At 41.6% G+C, this 18,131-nt stretch overlaps 1 protein-coding gene across 2 annotated transcripts in view; it reads right to left on the bottom strand.

The window, feature by feature from the left end:
• Nucleotides 1–18,131, bottom strand: part of A1cf (APOBEC1 complementation factor) — a 75,740-nt gene that overhangs the window by 14,406 nt on the left and 43,203 nt on the right. For both annotated transcript variants that reach the window (XM_032891800.1, XM_032891801.1), the window contains exons 4-7: nucleotides 16,865–16,995; nucleotides 9,567–9,805; nucleotides 6,898–7,062; nucleotides 1,083–1,180 (exon numbers count right to left, since the gene is read on the bottom strand). In XM_032891800.1, the coding sequence (XP_032747691.1) occupies nucleotides 1,083–1,180; nucleotides 6,898–7,062; nucleotides 9,567–9,805; nucleotides 16,865–16,995 (633 nt within the window). The remainder of the gene's footprint in view (nucleotides 1–1,082; nucleotides 1,181–6,897; nucleotides 7,063–9,566; nucleotides 9,806–16,864; nucleotides 16,996–18,131) is intronic.

Raw genomic sequence — 18,131 nt, 5'->3', positions numbered from 1 at the left:
TTTTTTTTTTTTTTGAGCTGGGGACCGAACTTCTTCCTAGGCAAGCACTCTACCACTGAGCTAAATCCCCAACCCCGCGTCTTACTTTTAAATGTCTTCTAATAACATTGAGCTTTGCAGAGGTGTTTGTGGCCCCTAGTTCTCTAGACTCTTAACTCCTTAACAAGCATGTTTGCTTTGATTAATTTTCCATCCTGGACATTACTAACAGATTAATGGTCCATAGATGGGTTTTGGTATTTATTTGATTGAGCCAAATACTATAAAAGTTTTTGTAGGCAAATATATAGTAGGGATACAGAAGTTGATTTTACCTCAGGCTTCACTCTTGGCAAGGAAAGGAATTCTAGGCCTCCATGTTGGGAAGATCAAATACTGAGATCAGAATGACAGCTATCTTGACATTTTCTGGCTAATGTTCCTTAAATTACTGTATTATAAAGTGCAATGATTAGAAATAATTAGAACTTAGGGGATTTAGTGCTTTGAATGAGGTTTGCATGTTTAGTTCCCAGTTGATGACCTGTTTGGAAAAATTAGGAGGTGTGGCCTTGTTGGAATAGGTGTGTCCCTAGGACTTAAAGCCCATACCAGGCCAACTGTCTCTCTCTGCCGGATGCCTGCAGACCAAGATGTGAAGCTGTCAGATACTCTGCCTGTCGCTGCATGTTTTCTGTCATGATGATAATGGACTCACCTCTGAAACTGTAAACGAGACCCTAATTAAATGATTCCTTTTATAAGAGTTGCCTTGGTCATGGTGCTTCTTCACAGCAACAGAACACCAGCAAGGACTGGGGAAACATCTGGAATACTTTAATCCCTTCTTCACACAAAAATTGAGGTCAGCAACTTGTTCAAGTCATAAAAAGAAGAGTTGGGATTAGCTATCTAGCCACCTCCTGTTCTCTGTATCTTTTTCTGCCATTTCTCTATTGTGCATCCCCAAAGGACTGCAGGTTCTGGGTCAGCGATGGGGAAGGAGCTGGCCTAAGATGGACTCCAGAGATTATGCTTTGGTAGAGCATGCCCACACCGAGCTTGGATGGAATTCTTGTGCATTTTCTTCTCTCTTACATTACCTTGCCATTCAAAGCCTTCATGGCTTCAACTGCATCTTCTCGGTTACTGAAATGCACAAAAGCATAGTCTCGGATCTTCTTCACCCGCTCCACAGCACCTGTAGATATAATGCCAGTAGCACCATTAACAAACTTGAGAGAGTGATGTGACCAGCTTCCAAGAGTGTAAGCATCCTTTGTGTGTCTAGGTTTAGAATTTTGTACAACCAATGTAAGCTTTTATTTGCCATAAAGATGCTTATGATCTGATTTATTACAAATAGTTATGAATTATGTTTTTAATTCATAGATTATAAGAAATTTAAAGATAAGAATGACATCTTGGTAAGGAGATATAAAAACATAAAAGGTAAGAAATAGAAACGATAATATTCTATCCAAGGTAACATGTTACTAAACTGACTTGATATCGGTCATCTTGTACACCTATATTTAACTCATTTACTTCAAAATACTCTTGTATCATGGAGGTCCAAAGCAAGGTAAGGAAGTAAGAAAATGCAATTGCAGCTAGAGCAAGAGGATGAACAGGGAACTACTGCATGCAGCCTTGGAGAGGAGAGATGGGTGCTGAAGTCTTTCCCCAGTCTCTGTTATGGAGAAGAAACAATACTGTGCAATGATCCATGGGTGGAAGAGAAGTCACCATTTCCCATCCTATTCCCATTGGTCAAATTTCACCCTGGGAGTGTTCGCTGCTCCATTTTCCCTCCCACCTTCTAATCTGGGTTAGTGTGATTCCATGGAGTGCCTGATCCCGTGTCCTTCCTGAGGTGGAACATGCATCCACGTCTGCTGGGAAGAGAAGGAAACTCGGGTCATGCGGATAGCCAACGTCACAAGAATGTGATGGTGTGTCTGACACACCCTTCAGAGTTCAGTACTGTCTGCCTTAGTTCCAAGATGGCAGAAGCACAGTGTTCAAAGGCTTTCCATGAGGTCATTTACTGGTAAGTGATCATGATGTCAGTGGAGTGTGATTCAGGCCACTGTAGAAGCCTATGGGAAAAACTTAACTCACTACCATTAGAAACACCACGCTCACTCTGCTGAGAATACCCTATTTTATTGTGTATAAAAGAAATCTGGAATTAGGGGAGACTTTACAATGCGGAGTGCTAATTTCTGTTTAATTATTGGAAAACATTACATATCTGTCTATGCACAACTATTTTCTATAAAGATAACAGTTATGCCACTGTAGAAATAGCAAAATATAGCAAGAGCCATTTTCTCAGAAATTATTAAATTTGACACATTTGTACAAACTCCATTGAGCCTTTAAAGAGATTAGAGTAGGATTACACGTACTCATGTGGAAGGATCCAAACCCTATAGTCTGTTTCTAAAATTTATTATCGGATAAAGTGTATCTGTTTTAAATATCTAAACCCATACATAAATAAACACAAACCCACATATATCTATATCCAGAGATACTGGAAAGGTGGATATCAAACTGCTAAACACGGTTACTTCAGGAATGGAGAAAAGTGTTGGGGAAGGTGAAAACATTGTAGATATTCGTTCTATTTTTAATTACATGCATATGTGTGTATGTGTCTGTGTAGTTATGTGCATGTGAGTGCAGTGGCTGGTGGAGGCCAAAAGGTGGTGTTAGATCCCATGGAGCTCAAGTTACAAGCATTTGTGAGCCAGCTGACATGGATGCTAACAACTGAATTGGGGTCTTCTACAAGAACAGTGCAAGCTTTTCCAGCTCCATGCATGAAAACATTTTAACTGACATGTTTTTATGGATGAAGCAAAGAAGTGCAGGCCAACAGGAACCGGATGTAGATCTCTCCTGAGAGACACAGCCAAAATACAGCAAATACATAGGCGAATGCCAGCAGCAAACCACTGAACTGAGAACGGGATCCCCGTTGAAGGAATCTTAGAAAGGACTGAAAGAGCTTGAAGGGGCTGGAGACCCCATATGAACAACAATGACAACCAACCTGAGCTTCCAGGGACTAAGCCACTACCCAAAGACTGTATATGGACTGACTCTGGACTCCAACCTCATAGGTAGCAATGAATGGCCTTGTAAGATCACCAGTGGAAGGGGAAGCCCTGGGTCCTGCCAAGAATGAACCCACAGGGAACGGGATTGCTGGGGAGAGGGCCGTAATTGGGGGGAAATTGGGGAGGGGAACACCCATCGAGAAGGGGAGGTGAGGGTTAAGGGGATGTTGGCCTGGAAACCGGGAAAGGGAATAACAATCGAAATGTGAATAAGAAATACCCAAGTTAATAAATATGAAAAAAAAATCCAGAAAACAACTTAGCCTATTTTTATGTAGAAAGACCGCTATACATACTGATGATAACAGGTTAAAGAAGTAGTTGAACAGAGATGCTTAGCGTTATCTTTTAGACATATTTTTGCCCACTCAGTATTCTAAACGAATGTTTTCTTTAGTTGATGGTTAAGGGGAAATTTGTCTCCCTACCACTTGAGCATGTTAGCTAATCTGTCTTTTTGAACGGCTAGGCTTTCTTCTCAGAGATGACATGATGCGGCACCAGTCTGAAGAACAGGAAGAGAAGAAAATCCTTTCCCTATCAGAGTTCCGTTGCTCTCTCAGATTCGGGGTCACTGAAACATTTAGAGCTCATACTGTATGCATGGTTCGATGACTATGAATTACTTTCCTTTGGAGCAATGGGAGACATATAATCTAAGGATAATTTTAAACTATTGCAGCAGTTCTCTTTAGCTTTGGTATCTCGAGTATCATGAAAAGCCCTAGTGTCTCATGACAATAATTACACAGAGTGAAATTATCTGGCCAGACTGAGAAAATGAAATAAAGGCATGTGAACCCATGAAGCCCGGGGCATATAATTAACTGAGATTTTAGATCAGTCTCCTCGGTCCTTCGGGGTTGGATGGAATGGTGAAAATGGATTCATGCCACAGCTTGTTTTGGTCAGAGAACCAAGGCATCATCCAGGATGGCCCCCATTCTTCCCCTCCACTCTGCTCTTCTGATCTATAGTTTCCCAAGGCAGGGGGAAATGCTTGCTTTAGCTGCACAAAATGTCATCTTCACCTAGCTCTTAAAGGATACAAGGGCTGGTCTCTCAGTAAACACACAGAGCCAACATATTATTAATCAATTTCCACATACCCCATCAGTCATGTGAATTATGTAGCATTTATGTTGATAATGGCTTTGGGTGTTCTCAAGTTCTTGCTAATATTGAAATCATCACACTTTTGTTTTGAGCAGCAATAGTCAGACTTTGCTTATGGAAAGCTTCATTTGTGAAAAATCTGAGCATAGAAAGTAAATTAGAAAGTAGGGGTTTGAATAATACGACATGGATTTCTCCCATCGAAATACTACCCCGGCCTAACCCTACTCAGAGACCAAACAAGAGTCACCACGTTCAGGGTTATGGTCAGGGTTGACCAGCTTCTGTAGAATAGCGGAGGCCACATGCCACTTCAATAGATTCCTTCTCAGTGTTTGCTACCATTATTCATGGGTTGTCCATCAGCAAAAAAACAGATCTGTGATCCGAACACAGAGATTAGCAAAGCACACTCAAAGTATAGTTCTTTACTCAGTAACATTAGCTGGACCTGGGAACTTAAGAAATACAAATTTGTGGACTCAACCAGATGGGGTAAGCAATCTGCTTGTAGCAGCCCTGCAGGTGACTCTGCTACTGTTGAACTGTTTAAGGGAGCAGATTCTTAAAGAATACCATACTTAGCACTATAGCAGATACCCTAGACTTCATGGGAACAAAATATCAATGGCACAATGTTTCTGTGACGATTGTTGTTTTCCAGAGTATTGATGCAGTATTTTCCTAGGTTATTTGGGGTTCAAATGATATACAAAGTCAGATTTCTCAATGGATAATGAGGTTTCTCCAAAACCCAAATCTTTAAAAAGAAAAATTTAATGTTATTTTTCTCCTTCCACAAAATTTTCTAATACAGTCGTGATACAGTATATTGTTGCACTGGAGAAGAAATTTGTGGATTTGTTTTTTCTCTCTCTCCACAGGATCGATATCTGCCTATTGTTCATATTCTTTTATGCATCACACACAACATTATAGAGCCCTGAGTATTGTGTCACTGGCCTAAGAAGTGCCCCAGAATTGCTGGGAATGTTTCGGCTGAAAACAAGGATAATGTAGTACTATGCTGGGGGTGGTTGTAGCTGAAGTCATGGGAGGAGGGGGGGAAGAGAGAGGAAGAGGAAAGAAGGAACAAGTTGGCATTCATTATTTTCTTACAGCTTCTAAGGCATTAGAGTCTAGGCGTATCTATCTTAAATGTGCAGACTGGACATTCACATATTAATTGTGTGATAATCATTCACAATTAATTTAAAAAAAGTCAGTCTTTTGACAGTTTCTCGTTCTAACCCCTTTCAAAACAAAAGCGCCATTTTAACTGGGAGGGAATGTAAGTATTATTCACTCTGGGAAAAAGAAATCCCAACCCGGAGTGGACGGAACATATACACACATGTACTAGTTCCCAGCCTGGCACAACCACATTGGGGTTCACCCTTACCCGTGAGTGACTTAGGACTTGGCTCTGCATGCCGAGAGCAGGATGGTTTAGCTGTGACTTCTCTATAAATTCCTTCCACACACAGCCCACATCTGCTAATTCCTCCCCCAGTACGTGGCATGCTGAAGCCACTGATGGAGCAGCAGCTGCATGAATGGCTGTGTGACTGGAATGAGGGTTGGTGTGAGGGTTCAGGAGGTTGTTAAATCTGGGGTCTGCCAGCTGCTAGCTGTGTGACGATTTAACTACTCTGGGCTCTGTTTTTCACATTATAGGAAATAGGAGATGCCATGAAGGGACCTCCAGGATAGGGCATTGTGCTGATAAGTGGCATGTGATGTGAGCACGCCCATTCTAATTCTAGTGGATTTTTTTTTTCAGTTTCTGTAGTAACTGTGGATTCACAGCTGTTGGTATGCAACCATGCCATGATACTAAATGTCAGGGAAGGCAGAGCTCGTGAGGGTGAGGGAAGTTTATGCTTGGGAAATCTGTAAAAGGAAAAAAATAGTATCCTTGACAATTATCTATAGAGCTTACCATCCTAGTATACATGTGACATCATATCCACTTACAGTTGGAAACAGACAATCTCAGGGTGGAAATACTGTCAGGAGGCTTAATACAAGAGCATCATGGCCCGTGCTTGTTAGCATCCTATAGAAATTGCCCGAAGCCCAAGAAATTCTCAGTTGTGGGAAGATGTTTCTGTGATGGACACAAGCTGGTATGACTAAGTACATGTCAGACATATGAATGAAAATGTCAGGAGATGCTTTTGGTTGTCCTCTGGGGCAGGTTGCTATAGCTGGCAGGGGTAGGCATGGACCTTGCATGTTGTTCAATACCCTGCAATCTACCAAGAATGATTTGCTCCGAAATGTCAGTAGCAAAGAGGTTGGGAAATCTGTGTTAGAGGGTAGACATCCAGTAAGAGCTTGGCATCATTAACACAGTAAATATTTACTTTGTTCTCAGTCTGGGTCTAGGGACAGAGGAGCTAATTAGAAGGAGAAGAACTCGCAGAGTTTGGTTTAGCAGAGGTGATGTGTATTCATTAAATAACTACACAGATAAATATATACCATAATATTCCTAAGTGCTGTAGGACCGTATGTCTCTTTCAGAGCCCCAAAATGGTGAAATACCTGAACAATACACAACCGATTAGGAGAATAAAAGCTATTCTCTTTAGCATTGTGGGTGACGCCCTCCGGCATAAGTGTTTTTAAAGCACAGTTTGAAGAATTAATTGCTCATGTGACCCACCTGGTTTAATACTGTTGAATTCCTTCTCAATCATCTCTTCCGAGGTAGACAGCATAAGGTTCCTTACGTACAGGATTTTCACGGAAGACATCGTGTCTTCGTCAACTTCGACTTCTGGCTCTGCCCAGTCTACTGCGATAGGATGTCCCCACAACTGTATTCTTCCTGTTGACAACGATCAGAAGAACGATGAATTATTTAGAAATCACGGCATCCTCTCAGCTCACGCTGATGGTCTTTTAAATTGAACTGACCGTTAAGGTCTTAAATGACCAAGACCACTAAAAAAAGATTATTATTGATTTTTTTAAGACATTCGAATAAAGCAGGAGTTGGATGGGAGAGTCTTTAGTGTGACTAGTGGCTTATCGTAATGAGTGAATGTAGAGAGAAGCAGGATGTGGTTTGAAATGGAGAAGTGGTGGGCACATCTGACTCGAAGGACAGCTTTTACAGGGGGGAGGTAGGCTTTAAGGTGAGATAATAAAGGGGGAGAAGGAGCAGATTTAGGGCTCAGACACAGAGTCTTGACTCCGTGAAGCATTAAGAGGTCACTTGGACAGCATCCGCCGCGGTTGGAATGTGCTGTCTATTAGCCGGACACCACCACTGAGACATACACAAATGAGCCAGGGTTGGTGGATGGGATCAAACATTCTTTGTTCTCAGTCTCTCATATTTGATCCAGGGCTCAGACCAACTGTGTGCCTTCCGAATCCCCAGTCTGAATACAGGCAATGTGAGAACTCGGAGAAAACATATTTAAAAAAAAAATCCCAATTCAGAGAAGACTAAGAAGGCAGTTGAGGATAAAAAATTAACTCGTCTTAAAAGAGTGGGTGTTACCCAAGTCAGCACAGGTTCCTGTACCCTACAGTGGCAACTTACTAGATGGTTCCTTCTACACTGTGTGTTTCCCATGAGCCTCCCAGTTCTCTCTCATCATGATCTTGTGGAAGGGGGACAGCACCCATGTTGCCAGCTTCAAAGATTGTCACCAAACAGGAATTCCCCATTACTACTTCCTTCCCCTTTGATGTTGCCACCCAACCACCATATATATCCCTGGAGGCTCCATGTTGAAGCGGTGGGATAAGGTGAGAAGTCAACTCAGTTTCCACATTGTAGGGAAAATCTGGGTTATGTGTTTAATTCACTGATTAGAAGCAAGCTGTATCTTGTAGGGCGCACAGAACTGGACAGAACAAAATCAGGAATTGTCAGTGTTCGGAAGAAGGAGTCATGGGTGCAATTATTACATAGGGGGATCAAATATCCATCCTTTCATTTCTTACAAATCAATCATGATCTTTGACGTTCCAGGAGCATACAAACCCAAGTGTAATCTCTTTAATAAATAGCACTAGGGGGCATTGGGCATAGTGGTACTCTAGGGGCAGAGGGCAGAGGAGCTCAAGTTTGAGGTCAGGCAGTCCTAAGTAATATTTTAAAAAATTCTGCAAAAAGTGGGTATCCTAATCCACATATAGAAATCAGATCTCTATCCTAAACTGTGTAAAAACAGTAATGAGTGCTGGAGAGGTATCACCACTTTTTTTAGCTGCCCCTCTAGCTGACTTCATTTCAATTCTGAAAGCCTACGAATGGCTCACAACTGATTGGGACTCAGAGGAGGTAAAGAAGATGATGGGGAAGAGAGTCTACTAGAACACTGAAAATGTCTCAATGCTAACTTATAAAGAGCAGACGCAGAGCTAGGACCTAGCTGAGCGTTCGAATGCTGGCCTAGGTCGCTCAAGACCCTCTGTTCAATCAACAGCCCCATTAAAAACCAAAAGTGCAGTCAAGAAGGACTACATGAAGCCGAAATAAATTCAGAGTTTTGAGCCGTTCCACCTGTCCTCATCTCTCACAGTTTTTATGAGCGTGGACCCTAGTGTAAAGCTTTTTACCACACTAGATCACTGATTCTCAACCTGTGGGTCAGATATCCTTCATGCTAGACATTGAGTGATAACAGTAAGAAAATTACGGTCATGAAGTAGTAATGAAATAATTTTATGGATGGGGTCACCACAAAATAAGGACCTGTATTAAAGAGTCAGTATTATAAAAGTTGAGAACTACTGGTCTAGATAGTTTTTTTCCCATTAGTATGAATTCATATTAGCACTTGACTGTGTTTTAGTGAATATTTTACAGAAAGCCAAGGAACTTTGAATGCTTGCCTGCATTGTTCTGACCCAGGCAGTTAAACTCATGAATTGAGGCTTGGTGCTCATGTGTGTCTGGAGTGCCTAAAGAGAGATGTGTGGGAAGAACGTGTTTCTTACCTCCAATTAGATGGAAATGATTAGAAATTGGGAAACACACTGAAAGCATGTCTGGTGGTTATCCTTGGGCTGGTGAGTGTCTATGCTGTGAAAGATAATACTGTCCAATTCTAACTAGCCTGTGAACTAATCTACATGCAGCTATATACGTGATGGGTTTGTTTAATCTTAAAAAGTGTCTTCGCCGAGGATCCTCTGTAGGATTGCTATTGATCAATGTTCTTTCTCCTCTTGAGCAGATGTATGACTTTCCAGAACACATCTGTAAAAACGTTACGGAACTGAAATAAACAAGATGAAGAGCTGAAAGGCGACAGGGAAGCTCATGCGAGGTCTGCTGCGGGTTTGGAGTCCCTGTTCAGGAACCAGGCTTACCTGGCAGCAGCCTCCGCCTAGCCATGGCGGCTGCGCGGTGACTCTCATATTCCACGAAGGCAAACCCCCGGTTTTTGGTTTTATCGGCAGCGCTTGGGTAGACAATGACATCAACAACTCCTTCAGTGACCTTTTTCATCTCTGACAAGATTTCTTCTCTCTTTTTGGTTTTGGGGATTCCCCCCACAAACAACCGGCAGTTGTCCACACTGGCACAGACGCCCAGGAGACGGCCATTCCTAAATGGGGAAAAGCAATTTTCACAGGTGAGAATCTGTGTGTAATGGAGGGCGGTGGCAGAGGTTGCAAATGTATAAAACTTTCGAAGACATTGTGGTTTCTTTAGAGGAAAGATGTTCCAATATAGACTGACACCCCTCCCCTCTTTTCTTTTGTGGTACCAGGATCATTGCGTGTGCTGCACAGATTCTGCCACTGATCTCCTATATATACCCAGTCTTGACCTCTGAACTTTTTAAAAAGGAAAACTAGACGAAGGGCTGATTGGTACCTGGTCTCTTTAGACTAGATGTAGGTTTACCACTTGCCATCCATTTTCTTCGCATCCTGATGTCCCAGCGCCAAGGCATCCATACTGGGCCCTGCTCCTACGCCTACTCACCCTGTGCTACTGAGGTTTTGCTACTTCTCATGATGCAGCAAGTCGAGGAGCTGTTCTGATATGATTACTGTTAAAAACGCACCCCTCCCCCCATCTTAGTTAGGGTTTAACTGCTGGGAACAGACACCGTGACCATGACAAGTCTTATAAAGGACAACATTTAATCGGGGCTGGCTTACAGGTTTAGTCTATTATCTTCAAGGTGGGAGCATGGCAGCATCCAGGCATGCATGGTGCACGCATCGCTGAGCGTTCAACATCTTCATCTGAAGACTGCTAGTGGAAGACTCACTTATAGGCAGCTAGAGTGAAGGGTCTTAAGCCTACACCACAGTGACACGCCTACTCCAACAAGGCCACACCTCCTAATAGATCGACTTCCCGGGCCAAGCATATACAAACCACCACACCCCCCCAGTCCCAAAATTACGAAGAGCCAGCAGTATGGCTCAGTGGGTAAAGGCGCGGGTTTGTAAATGTGATGATCTGTATTCTCTCTCTGAACTCACATGGTGGGAGGCTCGACCGAATTCCCACAAGTTGTCCTTTGACCACCATACTCATGGTGTATGTGACATACACAGAATAAATAAAATAAAGTAGAATTAGTTTCTTATCTAATACAGATTTTCTTATATTATTTGTCCCATACAAAAGAGTCTGCGAGATGAGCAAATTAGGTGTTATTTCTATTCTATTTTCTAGACAATGAAATTAAGTGACTTGTGTAAGGCCTTATTGATTCTGAGAAGTGCAACCAGCCCTGGGGCCTCTGTTTATTCTACTTTGCAGAGCTACCTCTTAGTAAGACGAAGGAGGCCCACACTGGTACAGATGACTGACAAGTGTGCATAATTGTCGACCAAACAGTGCCCTTCTGGAACAGACGCTAGCAAACAGAGGTGAGGTCCAAGCCATAGCATGCAGATGGTCACTACGCTGCCCTGCACTACACTGCACAACAATACAATCCTTCAAGGTAGCTTTGTTGAAATGACATATTCTTGTACCTGGACATTGCCCCACTGTGTACCATAGCATATTATCCTCGTTCTTTTAAAACGCTTTCCTCTTTTTATGTATGTGAGTATTTTGCCCATGTGCATGTATGTGTATCACATGCATGTATGCAGAAGAGGGTTTTGGATGCTTTGGGACTGGGGTTTTAGACAGTCGTATACCATCATGTGGGTGCTGGGGACCAAATCTAGACCATCTGTAAGAGCAGCAAGTGCCTTTAACTCCCAAGCCATCTCTCCAGGCCACCACCCTGGTTCTTGACCACTTTCAGTCAATGGACAATTGTCAGGTCTTCCAAAAATGCCTTCTCCTTTCTAAATGTGTATAAAGAATGGATAGTGTTGCTTCTGACTGAGAAATTCTAGCAAACGAAGGGCAGGCTTTTCCACTGAAGGATGCTCTACAGCCGTTAACAATAGCAAGACAGAAGAACATGAAGCAATCAGGAGACACTTTACATTACACTCAGAGTTTGATTTTTTGTTTAGTTTGTGTTTTAGAATGTGAGAATTGTGGAGGTCATTCTTTTTTTTAACGAATAGTTTTAACTTTCATGCCGTTTGCCTTTCGATATTTTCTGTGTTAGGTTTTAGGCTGGGACTTCCTCCTGGAACTGGGATGAAGAAGTTCCCCACACTGCTCCTTCCTTCTTCCCCTCTGCCCTTCCTGGTAGCCTTTCTCCGTTTTGGTTTGGCTGATACTTTGTTTTTGCCTTTGTAGCTTCCACATTCAAGAGACAACAACATTAATATTTCCGTGTCCAGCTTATTGCTTAACATGGTGTCCGCTAAACAATAGCCATTTTCCTGAAATTACATACTGATAATATGTTTACTACTAGCTGAGAAAATACAATTATGTCTATTTACCAACACCTCGTTACATATTTATCAGTTGAAGAACATCTCAGCTAATTCTGTGCTTGGGGCATGTGAGTAGTGATGTAATAACATTATTGTGTAGATTTTTCCCCTTGCAACTATTTCCCTCAGATACCACCAAAGAGTGGCAGAACTGAATTGTACATATCATATTAATGTTATTTATATGAAGAACCTTATTTGCATTTTTCATATTGGTATCGTATGACATTTCCGACTACAATAAATGCATAAATGTTTCCATGATATCTGTAGCAGCATTGACTATTTTAATTTTATACCATTCGTGATAACTGGATTATGCTGGCATATTGACATATTATGAATTGAACTTTTCTGATAGCTAAGATCATTAAAAGATTTTCGTATAATTATAGACTATGTGTATTGAGAAGGACCCCTTTTAATCATTTGCCTATGTTTATTGATTTTTTTCTTTTGATGTTAGAAAGTTTCTTTTAAAATTCATCTACTCTCTGAACAATTTTCAAATTTTTCTCCTACTCCTCAGAGGATCTCTGTATTTTGATATTTTCTTTGCTCCTCATAAGCTTTTACTATAAAGTACTCCCATTTGTCGATTCCCAATTTATTTCGTGGTTATTGGCATTCTAATCAATAAATCCATGCCTTTTTTGAGATTGTGGGAAAAAAGTATTAGGCTGGATTTTATAAATAATGAATTCATTTTATAAATGAAAACAGTGAGGCCTCATTAACCAAAACTCATGTTCGTCATGAGTTAAAGGTCTCCTCTAGGCAGGTGGGAAGGAGACCATTCTGATTTTTCTGGAAACCAGTGACTCGTGGTTGTGGCACGGGTGTTCTGATCTGTCTGGTCACTGCTCATTGCTTCTCCTTTGCCGAAGAACCAAGGGCAGGAGTGAGAATTCACAAGTCTCTCTCACTCTTGCGACATTCCCCAGAGAATGTGGTGTCTTGGGGAAAGTGGGGACCGACAAAGTGATCTTCCTGCTGGTTTCTTGGTTTGTTTGTTGAATTATTTCTTTCAACTGTATTTAGTCAGGAGCTCACGTGTCTCAAGCTGGTTCCAAATTTGCTATACAGCCAGCTATGGCCTTGAACTCCCAATTCTTCTCTCTCCCTCTCTCAAGAGCTAAGATTGCAATTGTATACTACCATACAGGCTTATGAGATTCCTGGATTAAAACCCAGGCTTTGTGCATGCTAGGCCAGCACTCTATCATATACATTGCACCTCTAGCCCCTAGTTATGTGTGCTTTAAATTTTACTTAAGAAAGTATAAATATCTCTCTCATTTACTTAGAGATACTCTGGTTTTGTTGTTTTTTGTTTTTTGGTTTTTTATGGTTAGTGGGCTGTTCTGGTATCAGTTGCCAGCAGGAGCGAGTCTAGAATTTCTAAATGTGTGTCTGCTCAACATCCTTTCCCAGAACTGCCTGGAGATAAAATTCACTTTCTCACAAGCCAAGGACATGACTTTAATGTCTCCAGAGCCAGGCATTTAGAGGATGCTCAGTGAATATTTGATGGGGAGGAAGATGATGTGATAACTGCAGCTCTTCCCTGGGTAACAGCCTCATCCATCCCTGGAGAAATGGTGGCTGACAGCAAAATAAAGGTTATTGTTCCTTTCTGGAAGGAAGGTTTTTCTCTCTCTGGCAGATTGACCACAGAAGAGTGGAGGTTGTGAAGGTCTCTTCTTGACTGGTTCATGTTGAGTTTATCCCACTCCCTAATTTTTAAAGATTCTCTGTGCCTTTACCTTGCGTCTGGCTTCCAAATGGAGATTTGGCTATTCCCGGACACTTTCTCTTTCCATATTATTATTTCCCCCCTCTTTCTCTGCCCTCCCCACCAGTCACCCCCACAATTGCCAGTCAACTTACAGAACGCCCAATCCTTTGAGTGCCAGAGATCTAAGTACCTTACCTTTGCTATTTGTACGACACCCTGCGAGATAGAAATAATTTTAAAATCTGTTTTACAGAAAAGACAGTTGGATTCACGGAGGAGACTGTCAAGGAACTATTACCCTGTAGCATGGTGGGATTTATTTCACATCTTCTCTGTTTTCAATAGCGTGGTCAGTCCCTGCTGAGTAACCTCGGGTCGAATAGATACAACTCGCTGTCAATCTCCTGCACAGTCCAGTCCACATGTTGCAAATCAAAAGTCGCCTTAGGATTGCCCTTACCAATATGATGTCTATGTTTCAGAGAAGACTCGGAGATGCAGAGCCCTCTCATTCCTGGAATCATATAACTAGAATGCATACTTTGTTGGAATGGCTGCCTTAGTCTAGGTGAACGCTTTGAAAATTGGTACGATTTTAAACGTTATTTTTAAAAGATAATCATTTATTTAGTTTTATGTGTATGTATGGGTACCTCCATGTGTGCCTGTGTACCATGTCTGTACCCAGTGCCTGAGAGAACATAAGATGAGGTCAGAGCCCCTGGAATTGAGTTACAGACAGTTATTTTCCTCCATGAGGACGACGGGAACTGAACTCAGGTCTTCTGTAACAGCTTCAGGGGCTCCTAACCACTGAACTATTTCTCCAGCCCCTGTATGTTTTTACTTGTGGTTTCATTATTATAAAGTGATCTTTTTATAAAGCAAGTAAAATGACAATTTTGCAAAGCCGTCTCCACATTTGTCAGTGTATATTATTTTTGTCCGATATTTACAGCATTGCTGTGTGATATGATCAAGTACAGAGACAAAGGTGATGTTCCAAGAAGTTGAAGGTAAACCAAAGGGGAAAAAATGACCTCAGGTCTCCTGATTGGGGATCCGGTTTTCTGCACATCACACAGATTTCTTTTTAGCTCTGTAGAGGCTTGTGTGGAACTGACCAGCTTAGGCGGTAAAGATTGCCACACCCAGTCATTCTTCATGTAGCTAAAGAGTTGAAGAAAATTGAGCTAGTTTTTAATTTCTTCCCAGGATTGCGAGGATGCTTTGTGATGCAACATACTTTCTTATACAAAGTAGGAAAATACTAGGCAGCAGGCCACGCTGTCTGTGGTCAACAAAGGTAAGATTCCACTAATCTTAAGGTTTGTCTGCATTACAGAAAAGGGATAAATATGGAAACCGAATTTTGGAGTTGAACTGTGGTAACCTTTGTTATCTGTTGGCTACTATGTCCTAAACATCACATTAAGTTTTCAAAACTCTTTGATTTATCTTTATAATCAAACCCGGGAAATGGATATACTCTCTACTTTATAGGTGAAAGCTGGGGCTGGAAAGATGGGTCAGTGGTTGAAGCATTCATTGCTCTTGCAAAGGACCCAATTTGGTTCCCAGTATCCATGTAGGGCAACTCAAAACCACCCATTACGTACAGTCACAGGAAGTCAGGCGTCCTCTTCTGGATTATGCAGGCACACACTTACATGCACACACACATGCACACTCTCACACACATATACATACAAGTACATAAACACACACATACTTAAAAATAAAGTAAACCTTAAACACATGAAATCGAGTCACAAAGAAACAACTACTCACTTCCCCTTAAGTGAAGCTTGGCTGCCCCAAAGATTTACCTGTTGCTCGCCCTCCCAGGCGGCCCAGGGTTTCTTTAAGAAAGGATTTATGGCAGATTTTAATCCCTGGTGACATTTTTAGAAAGACAGTCTTATGAAATCATATTATTGGTTATACATCTTCAATTTTACCCTCCCGTGATCTCATGGTTTAAAATGCTGTAGAAATGATGTAATTGTGACCCCTCTCCTGCCTCTACTCTCGTACAGTTGCGCTACATCTTGCCTGAGGTGTCACATGCTTCCTGCTTCTCCCCTCGTCTCTCCTTCCCAATGGCTCACCCACTCTCGCAGACACTTGGAATCAAATCCCATGATATTTGCCCCATATCACATGTGATATCAAGTCATCATGTTTCCCCTCCTCTGGCTTCCCCAGTGTGTCTAGTTCTGACCCCTTTTTGTCCCTTTTGCTTGTGACCACTCGTTGAATCACTGTTATTCCTAGGATGTGCCTCAGCCTTTGACACGGTTCCCCTCTTTCCGGTCCTGCTCTACCGTAGTTGTCTGTCGACTCAACAGCTGTAGCAATGCTTTACAACCCACAGCGCCATCTAAAATTCTCCTCCAGTTCCAAGTCTTTGTATAAGTAAGTTCAGATTCTTCAGCAGGGACAATGTTCTCCAACTGTCCTGCCTTTAACCATTTCTTTTCTTTTTTCCCTGTCTTTTCTTCCTGTCTTTTAAACACATCAAACATCAATTTTGTTTCAATTTTAGGAATTTTTTTTCTTGCAGTTTGCTGCTTTTTCTTTTCTTTGAGTAACCTTGTTTAGGGTCTGACTGTCTTGCCTGAAATTTTTATCCAAATATCAGATCAAATTTCACCTTTTCATAGGATTTATTTTCTTAAAACCACCAAATTCAAATAGCATTCTCTCTACACAACCTTTCTGCTTCTTGTTTTTTTTGTCTGCAAGTTATTGATTTAATCTTTTATATTTGTGTTCTATGGGGACAGAGGATATCTTGATACATTTCTAATATCTTGAAGAGTATTCAGTACATATTAATGTAATTGGTTAATTAATAAATTTTATCTCTGTGGACTTTATACCTCATACAGAAATGAGATTAAATAAATGTTTAACCAGATCACTTTTACCGAAGAAAGACCTAACATTTCACTCCTAGTTTGGTTAGCTTACACACATACACTATCTTGATAGGGAACAGATGCAGGTGCAGTTTTAGAGTCAGCTTGCATCTGGCAGATGAGGAACTTACCGAATTTCATAATTATTAAGTTGCTTGATTGCATTCTTGGCTTCCTGCTTATTTGAGAAGGTTACAAATGCATAGCCTCTGTTGTTTCCATTGAAGTCCATCATCATTCTCATTTCATAAATTTTACCAATCTGCAGTGAATAGAAACAGAGCATTCTTATCTACATATTATATTCCCAAATGTATGTACACACACACACACTCACACACACACCACACACACATACACACACAGGCACACACACACAGACACACACACACACTCACACACACAGACACACACACTCACACACACAGACACACCCACACACACACTCACACACACACAGGCCCAAGTGATACTTGCTGAACTGCCCCCTGCTGTGTTTGGCATTTATATCCGTGGGGAATGGCTTGCATTCTTTTATGCCGGCTTTAGATTAATTATCTAACTCATGGGAAAAGCCGAGTTAAATAAAGAAAATATAGACAAATGGCATTTCAGCCTCCGCTAACAGAATGTACTTTTGGCTGAGCAAATGACCTTTGTCATACAAGTATTTGGAAATTTATGTACTGTCTTGGGGACCCAAAAATGCATTTGTCATCAAAAGCACAGTTTCCTGGTAGATTTGCCCATGCCTTCTGAGTCGTTCTCTTAACTTCTCCGTGCTTTGACCTTTACTTGGCTATGTTCTGTCACTGACATTTATAACAGGAAATGAGGGTGCTCATTTGGGACTTTGCAAAGCTAACTTCCTGGCTGTCTTTTCCCCACTGCTATGATGTCAGAATGAATACATCGTATTTCATAGGTGGCCTGGGGAATGCTCTTATTTTAGCAGTTTTCAGGATGAAAAGAAATGTTTGCCTCAATCCAACTGATAGAGGATCAGAACCGCATAGAAAACAGTACTTGTTCTCCGTCCACCCAGCTTGTACTCCAACTGTTGTGAGTAATGCGGGCTAAGCAGTTGATTACCCCTAGCTTTTGCAAGCAGGGTGGTCCAAATACATACAATGGTATATGGGAAGAGATGCCATTAAGCATTACTTCAATGCTTGGATGCTTTCTTTTTTTAAAAATTTTATTAGATATATTTTTTATTGACATTTCAAATATTATTCCCGTTCCTGGTTTCCTCCCCTTCCCCTCCGCCTCCCCTTCTTCTATAAGGGTGTTCTCCTCCCTAGCCACCCCTTTGCCCCCACATTCCCCTACACTGGGGGTCCAACCTTGGCAGGACCAAAGAGCTTCCCCTTCCTTGGGTGCCCAACAAGGCCATCC

The sequence above is a fragment of the Rattus rattus genome, chromosome 2, assembly GCF_011064425.1.
Source record: "Rattus rattus isolate New Zealand chromosome 2, Rrattus_CSIRO_v1, whole genome shotgun sequence".
Taxonomy (NCBI): Eukaryota; Metazoa; Chordata; class Mammalia; order Rodentia; family Muridae; genus Rattus; species Rattus rattus.
The sequence above is the reverse complement of the archived record's forward strand: the minus strand, read 5'-3'. Positions and strand labels throughout refer to the sequence as shown.